General features: G+C 49.4%; 1 protein-coding gene across 1 annotated transcript in view; it reads right to left on the reverse strand.

The window, feature by feature from the left end:
* Positions 1-840: 840 nt before the first annotated feature.
* TSPAN8 (tetraspanin 8) overlaps positions 841-10401 on the reverse strand; it is an 18680-nt gene continuing 9119 nt past the window's right edge. Inside the window, exons 3-6 of the mRNA XM_068167447.1 lie at positions 10274-10381; positions 6802-6951; positions 5933-6016; positions 841-1112 (exon numbers count right to left, since the gene is read on the reverse strand). Of these exons, the coding sequence (XP_068023548.1) occupies positions 1059-1112; positions 5933-6016; positions 6802-6951; positions 10274-10381 (396 nt within the window). The 3' untranslated portion in view covers positions 841-1058. The remainder of the gene's footprint in view (positions 1113-5932; positions 6017-6801; positions 6952-10273; positions 10382-10401) is intronic.

A 10401-nucleotide genomic window follows, 5' to 3' on the forward strand; every position in this document is an offset into this window, starting at 1 on the left:
ATCAATGATGTCATTCAGAATATTACCAACTTGCCACTGAAGTGGCCTTGCTTCTAGAACATGCCCTACTGCTTTTTATATTGCAAAACTTCTTTACTTGCAACATTCTGTAGCCTTCTGAAGGAAGGAGCAAAGTATTAAGCACAAAACGAAGGCTTTGGGGCAGTGTGGCTGGAAAGTTCAGACTGGACATGAGGAAAGCTTTTTTCAGGGCCAGAGTGGTGAGGGCTTGGAATGTGCTGCCCAGGGAGGTGGTGGAGTCCCCAAGGCTGGCTGTGTTTGCAGGTGGTTTGGCTGTGGTGCTTGGGGCTGTGGTTTAGGGGTGAGCCTTGCAGAGCAGGGCTCTGGGTTGGACTTGGTGACCCTGAGGCTCTCTTCCAACCTGAATGTTTCTGTGATTTCTGTGACTTTGGCAGAGGTCTTGCCCCCACATGGGCTTGGATTTCCCCCTTGATGCATACTTGCAAAACACAGGGCTCCATCTCCAGCTCTGATGTGCAATGTCAGCATCACTTGGGCCTAAGAGTGACCATCCCAGCTGATTCCAGCTGCCCTGCAGGGCCCTGGGGTAATCCCCACGCTCCTCCCAGGCAGCAGAGCCCTGACCATGGATGCCATATCGAGTGTCAGGCTGACCTGTGGCACTCATAACAAGAAGCACTCTGCCCCACAAGCAATGCTGCCTGGGGCCATGTGGTTCCCTGGGCTAGTCAGCCACCGGGAGATGGTTTGCAGCTGTTCAGGGTGGCTGCTGTGGATGGTCCCTGCAGCCCTGCGGTGACACAGCCTGGCACACTCCTCAGCATGACTTAGATGTTCTCTTCTGACCAAATCAGCTCCTCAGAAACATAAACATAGAGCTTTATTGCAAATAAAAACTGACATTAGCCATCACTAAACCTTGCAAAGAGGTCATCTTTGTGCCTGAGGGCTGCTCTTTCCATCAGGACAGCTGCCTGGAACATGATTGCATTGATCTGGAGGTGCCAAGCCAAAGACCCTTCCACCTCCAGAGCTTTTGAGTTGGCTGGTGACATCCCTCTGAGGCTTCCATGGTTTCACTTTCTCCCGATCTGGCAGTAGAGGCTCATGGAAAACCCCAAACCAAGAATCTGCAAAACAAAGACATTTCTGCTGTGACTTGGCAGCCCTGCAAAACCCCAGGGGACAATCAGCACACAGCAGGAGCACTTGGCGTGCAAGCACTTGGGTTTTACACGCAGCCTACATCTGCCCTGCGGAACAGCTTGCCCAAGGCAATTCTTACAGGACATGCCTCCAGAACACAGATACGAAAATGCCACCAGTGTGCACCACAGGTGACACTGCAGGCATGGTGGAAAAGATCACAGGATTCCAGGGTGTCAGGGCTTGGAAGGGACCTCTGGAGATCTTTGAGTCCAAGCCCCCTGCCAGAGCAGGAGCAGAGAATCCAGCACAGGGCACACAGGAACACATCCAGACAGGGCTGCAAAGGCTTCAGAGAAGGAGACTCCACAACCTCTCTGGGCAGCCTGCTCCAGGGCTCTGAGACCCTCACAGTCAAGAAGTTCTTCCTCATGTTGAGGTGGAACCTCCTGTGCTGCAGCTTACATCCATTGACCCTTGTCCTATCCCAGGGCACAAGTGAGCAGAGCCTGTCCCTGTCCCTTCCTTCCTGACCCCCAGCCCTCAGCTATTGATAGACATTGATCAGATCCCCTCTCAGTCTTCTCTCCAGACTAACCAGCCCCAGGGCTCTCAGCCTCTCCTCCCCAGGCAGTGCTGCAGTCCCTTCAGCATCCTTGTAGCCCTCCCTTGGACTCTCTCCAGCAGATCCCTGTCCCTCCTGAACTGGGGAGCCCAGCACTGGATGCAATACTCCAGGTGAGGTCTCAGCAGGGCAGAGTAGAGGGGGAGGAGAACCTCCCTGGATCTGCTGGACACACTCCTCTGAATGCTCCCCAGGATCCCCTTGGCCTTCTTGCCCCCCAGGGCACATTGCTGTCCTATGCAGAACTTGCTGCCCACCAGCACTCCCAGGTCCTTCTCCTTGGGGCTGCTCCCATCTAATTAAAGGATGGATTCCCTGTTGGGTGAGGAACCCTCTAGCCCCTGGGGTTTAAAATGCAGTTGTTAGCTGCAATGGAACAGCAAATACTGAGAAATTCAATAAATTAAGGCCAAAATTCTACTTTTTATCTTCTAAGACAGTTGTAGAAACATTCTGAGATCATTATTGTTGTAGGGTTAGGGTTTGCCTTTCACCCTCCTCCCCTCCCTCTTCACTGTGAGGGTCCCAGAGCCCTGGAGCAGGCTGCCCAGAGAGGTTGTGGAGTCTCCTTCTGTGGAGCTTTTCCAGCCCTGTCTGGATGTGTTCCTGTGTGACCAGTGCTGGATTCCCTGGTCCTGCCCTGGCAGGGGGGTTGGACTGGAAGACCTCCAGAGGTCCCTTCCAACCCTTAACATCCTGGGATCCTGTGACCAGCTCCAAACCATACCAGTTGTGTATTGCAAGGGTTGCTCCTCTCTGAAATCTCTCCTCTTTTCCAGTGCCACTCTCTTTTATGTAAACATGTGTGTGAAGGCATGCATGTGTGTATGGATGCAGACACACATCTATACACACACCCCACAGCTTTGAGTGGCAAATGATCCTGCAACAATTCATCACTAAGAGGTTTGGAACAGAAACACAAAGTCCTCTAAAGGAGCTGTTGCTTGAAACGCACAATTCAGTAGGGTCACCTTCGGCAGTGAGAGTCACTGAGTGGCATTCCACAGCCTGTGACAGACAGCTGGTGAGAGCAGAAGATCAGAAAGCTTCCTTCTGGATTGAAAAGTGCCTCTCAAAAGTGGAAAGCATCCAATCAACATAGCAAGCCAAGGAGACCAGGATGCTTCACTGATTTCAGGAAGGGACAGAAGAAAGCATACAGAAGACAGGGCTACAGCTGAGATAAGGGCATGGGCTTACAGCTGGAATAAGCTCACAAGGCTTCTCCCATACAGTGCTTGTATTCTCACTTGCACCCAAGCAAAACTGGGCTCCTCTTCTACATCTAATTTCAACTAACAGGGTGAGCTGAAAGCATTAACAGCTCACAAGTGGCATAGTGAGTTCAAGAGAGGCAGGGATCTGCAGGAGAGAGGCCAAGGGAGGATGCTTAGGGGACTTGAGCATCTCCCCTGGGAAGAGAGACTGAGAGCCCTGGGGCTGTTCAGTCTGGAGAGGAGAAGGCTGAGAGGGGATCTGATCAATGTCTATCAATAGCTGAGGGCTGGGGGTCAAGTGGAGGGGGCCAAGCTCTTGTGGGTGGTGCACAGCGATAAGCCAAGGAGCAATGGAGACAAACTTGACCAGAGAAGGTTTCAGCTGAACATGAGGAGAAACTTCTTTGGTGTGAGGGTGTTGGAGCCCTGGAGCAGGCTGCCCAGAGAGGTTGTGGAGTCTCCTTCTGTGGAGCCTTTCCAATCCCTCCTGGATGCATTCCTGTGTGGACTCCCCTGGGTGCTGCTGCTCTGGCAGGGGGTTGGACTGCATGATCTCTGGAGGTCCCTTCCCACCTCTAATGTACTGTGATGATGTGAAGCAGGGAGAGAAGGGAATGCTAGGGAAGAGTACTTTTCCTTGTACATTTCTTTTCATCTGCGGTTTTCCAGAGCAGAGAAATCACAGATTCAGAGGATGTTAGGGGTTGGAAGGGACCTCTGGAGAACTTTGTGTCCACCCCACCTGCCAGAGCAGGAGCATAGAATCCAGCACAGGTCACACAGGAACAGAATAGCATAGAATTAACAATAGAATAGAATATAATGAACCAGGTTGAAGAGACCTTTGAGATCATCCAGTCCAACCTAGCACCCAACACCATCTCATCAACTAAACCATGGCACCAAGCACCCCATTAAGTCTCTTCCTAAACACCTCCAGTGATGGTGACTCCACCACCTCCCTGGGCAGCACATCCCAATGGCCAGTCTCTCTTTCTATGAAGAACTTCTTCCTAACACATCCAGACAGGGCTGGGGAGTCTCCAGAGGAGACTCCACAACCTCTCTGGGCAGCCTGCTCCAGGGCTCTGGGACCCTCACAGTCAAGAAGTTCCTCCTCATGCTGAGGTGGTGGCTCTTAATTTGCAATTACTTGAACAGTCATCATGTGTTACTATCTTTGCAGAGGCTAAATTTATCGAGTGCTCAGTGCCAGGTGACAGTTTGCACCAGCTGAGGCTGGTGTGGTTTATTGTTTCATAATTGGGAGGGGCAGCCACCATGGAAAATGATGCCTGGAGAACAGGGAGAAGTGAAGACGGATGAACTCACAGAATCATGGAGTTATGGAGGCTGGAAAAGACCTCTGAGACCATCAGGTCCAGCCTTAGACCCAACACCACAACTAAAAGGCTACAACTCATGGGAATGCAGTAACAAGAGCAAAGTGATTTGTAACTTACCTTTGGGATACAGATGCAATTTTACACTCCTGTTATATCTTAAAAAGCCTTTTAATGTTGGTCTGTTGCACCTATGCTCCCCCAAGTGAACTTTCATAGAGGCAAGAGACCTGACACCCCACATACATGATCTTAAGTAACATGACAGGGGAAGTTTGGGCTGGAAGTGAGGAGACAGTTCATCCCAGCAAGAGAGATTGGCCACTGGGATGTGCTGCCCAGGGAGGTGGCGGAGTCACCATCCCTGGAGGTGTTCAAGAAAGGCTTGGATGTGGCACTCGGAGCCATGGTTTAGTTGTCAGGAGTTAGGTGTGGTCTCAGCAGGGCAGAGCAGAGGGGGAGCAGAATCTCCCTAGCCTTGCTGGCCACACTTTGCTTGCTGCACCCCAGGATCCCCTTGGCTCTCTTGGCCACCAGGGCACATTGCTGTCCCATGCAGAACTTGCTGCCCACCAGCACTCCAAGGTCTGTCAGCAGGGCAGTCCCTAACCTGTCCTGGTGCCTGCTGTTATTCCTCCCCTGATGCAGGACCCTGCACTTGTCCTTACTGAACTTCTTGTGGTTTCTTATCATAGAATACAATTGGAGAATAGAATAGAATAGAATAGAATAGAATAGAATAGAATAGAATAGAATAGAATAGAATAGAATAGAATAGAATAGAATAGAACAGAATCATAGAATAGAATAGAATAGAATAGAATAGAATAGAATAGAATAGAATAGAATAGAATAGAATAGAATAGAGTTGAATTGAGTTGAGTTTAATTGAATAACATAGAACAGAAGAATAGAATAGAATAGAATAGAATAGAATAGAATAGAGTTGAATTTATTTGAGTTGAATTGAATAACAGAACAGAATCATAGGATAGGATAGGATAGGATAGGATAGGATAGGATAGGATAGGATAGGATAGGATAGGATAGGATAGGATAGGGTAGGGTAGGATAGGATAGGATAGGATAGGATAGGATAGAATGGGAGAGAATAGAATAGAATAGAATAGAATAGAATAGAATAGAATAGAATAGAATAGAATAGAATAGAATAGAATAGAATCATAGCCTAGAATAGAATCCCAGAGTAGAATTCTTTGATTGCATTCTATGTTTGATGAGGTTTATTATGTGAAGACCTTTTCCTCAAGCAAAGCAGCAGTATAGGAGAGAGAGACCAGCTAGTCTGCCTCGTATTTCCTGTCCACAGGGCTGGCTGTTAATCCACAGTTTGGCTGCAAGCCTCTTAAATCTTTGCAGGAGAAGTCCCACAGGCTACATAAATACAGGCATCGGGGTGGTCTGAGCCCACCTGAAGTTCACAGCTCAGCAGCCACACACTGTTTACATTAAATGACTCAAGATTACAGCTAAGGTGAGAGGTGGTTTTCCCTGGTCAGTTCGTTGAACCATCTAGGTGTTTTCATCACACTCCCAGAGCCTTTCCCAGTAGAACACATTGCTCCTCAGCTACTGAAGCACTGAATGGTGTGTACCTCGACAACAGCCAGCCCAAAGGCGATCCCCATGATGATGAGCAGATGGTCTTTGAGGTATTTGATGATCACTTCTCCACAAGTCTGAAAAGGAAGGGAAAACTCTCCATTACAGGTAAGCAATATGATCCTAAGGCTACTAGGAAACCATCCTCTCCAAATAACTCATCTCAGGCTCTCTGTGCTGCAGAAAGGCTGTTTGGTTTTCCTTGCTGCTAACAGACACAACCAGTACAGCTCTGTCTGCCTCTACCCCTCTACCTCTGCAGAGCAGAGGGGGAGGAGAACCTCCCTGGATCTGCTGGACACGCTCCTCTGCATGCACCCCAGGACCCCCTTGGCCTTCTTGGACCCCAGGGCACATTGCTGTCCAATGAAGAACTTGCTGCCCCCCAGCACTCCCAGGTCCCTGTTTCAAGTCATAGTAGTTTCCACCTTTAGCAACCACTCAGACTGCTGCAAGGGCTCTGCACTGCAGAGCTGAGATACAGGCATCCCAGGAAGAGGAAGCAGCAGTGTGCTTCATGTATGCACTGCAATTTCATAGGAGATGGCACAGGAGCAGTTCTGACTAATGGAATGTGCTGCCCAGGGAGGTGGTGGAGCACCATCCCTGGAAGTGTTTAAGAAGAGACTGGGTGAGGCACTTGTTGCCATGGTGTAGTTGATCAGATGGTGTTGGAGGATATAGGTTGGACTGGATGATCTCTGAGGTCCTTTCCAACCTGTATGCTGTATTCTAATGAAAAGAAGGCAAAACTTTGCCCTTCTTGAAACACCCAGAAGTGCTGCCTGTGCCAGTTCCCAAAACCAGCCAGGGGGTCAAAGCTCTCTTGGGGAAGCAGAGTGGCACATTACATTTTGCTTACCTTTTTATAAATGTATCTGTCTTGATAATAGGTGCAGAGGTCTGTTGATGAGTCCTCTGAGTCACACTCACAGACTTTCTTGCCACCAAGAGGAACATAAAAATTGTTTCCCCAGTCTTTGGGTCCATTCAGCAAACCACAGCAATGGCTCTACAAGAAAGGAAGAAGTGGGAGGTGAGGGGAAAAGTGATGTGCAGCTCAGAAAGAATAGGGGAAGGAACTGCAAGGAACCATCAAGGAGAAACTCCCTTTTATGGTTTTTTCTTTTCTCCATATGAAACTTGTCTCAGATTGGTATGTCCCAAGCACACTTTATGCCCTTTAAGGGTGAAGAAACTGGGGAGGGGTCTGGAGCACAGCCCTGGGAGGAGAGGCTGAGGGAGCTGGGGTTGCTTAGCCTGGAGAAGAGGAGGCTCAGGGGAGACCTTCTTGCTCTCTCCAACTCCCTGAAGGGAGGTTGTAGCCAGGTGGGGCTTGGTCTCTTCTCCCAGGCAACCAGCACCAGAACAAGAGGACACAGTCTCAAGCTGTGCCAGGGGAGGGTTAGGCTGGAGGTGAGGAGAAAGTTCTTCCCAGCAAGAGAGATTGGCCATTGGGATGTGCTGCCCAGGGAGGTGGTGGAGTCACCATCCCTGGAGGTGTTCAAGAGACGCTTGGATGAGGCACTCAGTGCCATGGTCTGGTGGATTGGATAGGGCTGGGTGCTAGGTTGGACTGGATGACCTTGGAGGTCTCTTCCAATCTGGTTGATTCTATGATTCTATGGTCCCATGATTCAATGATTCCATGATTCCATGATTCTATGAGTCAATGAGTTCCTGATTCAATGATCCCATGAGTCAATGATTCAGTGATCCCATGAGTCAATGATTCAGTGATCCCATGAGTCAATGATTCAATGATCCCATGAGTCAATGATTCAATGATCCCATGAGTCAATGATTCAGTGATCCCATGAGTCAATGATTCAATGATCCCATGAGTCAATGATTCAGTGATCCCATGAGTCAATGATTCAATGATCCCATGAGTCAATGATTCAGTGATCCCATGAGTCAATGATTCAGTGATCCCATGAGTCAATGATTCAGTGACCCCATGAGTCAATGATTCAATGATCCCATGAGTCAATGATTCAGTGATCCCAGGAGTCAATGATTCAATGATCCCATGAGTCAATGATTCAGTGATCCCATGAGTCAATGATACATTTCCACACCAGTTTAAGACTGATAAGTGCAGTCTAAGACTGCTTGAGTAGTTTCAGACTGTTTAAGCAGTTTAAGAGTGCCAAGGGCAGTGCTCAGGGTTCCAGTATGCAGTGCTCAATGAAATGCTGCAAACCTGCTTATTGTCAGTGCCAGAAGTGAGCTGGCACATGAAGCAGTGCTGGATAAACTCTTTTTTCTTTGGAGAATCAGATCTTCTCTCTGCAGCTTACACTTGGAGAAGATCAGGAGAGTTCCAGTACCACTGTGCTGGTTTTAGCCTAAGCCTTTAAAATGCAGTTACATCCACATTTCACATCTTTAAGAGCCAGGCTGCTGCTGTGTGAGCCAGGCACACACAACTCTGAAAGCTAGAGAAATACCCAGCTTTAAGCACAGGAATGGACTGGGGCAGTCAGGGCTTCACTTGGGGTTCTTCAGATTGACATGAGGTTGCAGTTTTACTTCATGTTCTGCTTCACTCAAGCCTCTGAAGCTCAGGGCTGCAGATGTGGGTTTGAGGTCTTCCCCCTTTTAAAAAGCAGCTGGAAATGTTCACAGAATTTTGTACCAAAGCAGAAGCCATAATAAAGGACATAACAAAGTCCTCCTGGTCTATTCATAAATTAAACCAGTAATTATCTGATCAATTTTCTCCTTCATTTAGCTCACTCTTCAGTCACCTCCATGTGGAGCTGCTCATTACATCAGAATAAATAAAAGGCATCAGAAGCAGAGGACAGGCTTGGAGGTACAATGGGGAAGGAGAAGTGGAAGCAATATGAGCCAGCCACATGTTATTTCTTGCTTCCTTTTATTTCACACCAGCAGCTTTTAAAAGTATAAGAATCCTTAAGCCTACCTAGCAAAGTCATCACCCACTAGGGGGCTAAATAAAGCCCATTCTGGGTACCTCTTAGCTGGGATACAGTGAAGGCCCCTGGGAAAGTTGTGGCTGTCAATGGTCCATGTCCAAGTGGAGGCCAGGGATAAGTGGAGTCCCTCAGGGGTCAGTGCTGGGACCAGGCTTGTTTAACATCTTTGTGGGTGCCATGGACAGTGGCATTGAGTGCACCCTCAGCAAGTTTGCTGATGACACCAAGCTGTGTGGTGCAGCAGACAGCTGGAGGGAAGGGAGGCCATCCAGGGGGACCTGCACAGGCTGCAGAGCTGAGCCCATGACAACCTCAGGAGGTTCAACAAGACCAAGGGCAAGGTGCTGCAGCTGGGTCAGGGCAATCCCAGGCTTTGATACAGGCTGGGCAGGGACTGGCTTGAGAGTAGCCCTGAAGAAAAGGCCTTGGGGGTGCTGGGGGATGAGAAGCTCAACAGCAGCCAGCAGTGAGCACTTGCAGCCCAGAGAGCCAAGCAGAGCCTGGGCTGCAGCAAGAGAAGTGTGGCCAGCAGGGCCAGGGAGGGGATTCTCCTCTGTTCCACTCTGCTGAGACCACAGCTGGAGCTCTGTGTCCAGTTCTGGAGCCTCTACTACAGGAAGGATCTGGAGGTGCTGGAAGGCATCCAGAGAAGGGCCATGAGGAGGAGCAGAGGGCTGGAGCTGCTCTGCCATGAAGACAGACTGAGGGAGTTGGGGCTGTTCAGTCTGGAGAAGAGAAGGCTCTGAGGAGACCTAATTGTGGCCTTCCAGTATCTGAAGGGGGCTACAAGAAAGCTGGGGAGGGACTTTTGAGGGTGTCAGGGAGTGATAGGACTGGGGGGAATAGAGCAAAACTAGGAATGGGTAGACTGAGATTGGATGTGAGGAAGAAGTTGTTCCCCATGAGGGTGGTGAGAGACTGGCACAGGTTGCCCAGGGAGGTGGTGGAAGCCTCATCCCTGGAGGTGTTTGCAGCCAGGCTGGAGGTGGCTGTGAGCAACCTGCTGCAGTGTGAGGTGTCCCTGCCCCCGGCAGGGGGTTTGGAACTGGCTGAGCCTTGAGGTCCCTTCCAGCCCTGACAATTCTATGGTTCTAAAGGAGCAGACAGCTGTCTCCTGAAGGAGCTTAGCTGCCAGTGTGTCACTTGCATCCTGCCTGTCCTTACTCCACTGCTCCACACTGTCTCACAAAGAAGTCATCACAGAAATTCCACCTCCTATCAGGAGAGCAGAAGCTCCTTGTGTAGTATTTTAACTTGCATTTCAGTCAGACCCTTCCCCAGCCCCAGAGAATGAAAATTCCATTCTGTGGCAGAACAGCAACCCATGAAGCACAGCCAGTGCTAAGGGGGGAGCAGATAGCAGCAGCCTCTTTGTTGTGTTTTAATTACCGTCTCCTCAAACTCCTGGAATTTCTCTCGAATGGCTTTAGAGTCTTCTGAAGTGCTTTGCAGTGATTTCACACTCTCCTGGAGAGTCTGGTTAAGGGATGCTTCAATCTGAAAGACCAATACAAAAC

The sequence above is a fragment of the Melanerpes formicivorus genome, unplaced genomic scaffold, assembly GCF_026170545.1.
Source record: "Melanerpes formicivorus ecotype bairdi unplaced genomic scaffold, bMelFor1.0.p_v2 SCAF_117, whole genome shotgun sequence".
In the NCBI taxonomy this organism is placed as follows: domain Eukaryota; kingdom Metazoa; phylum Chordata; class Aves; order Piciformes; family Picidae; genus Melanerpes; species Melanerpes formicivorus.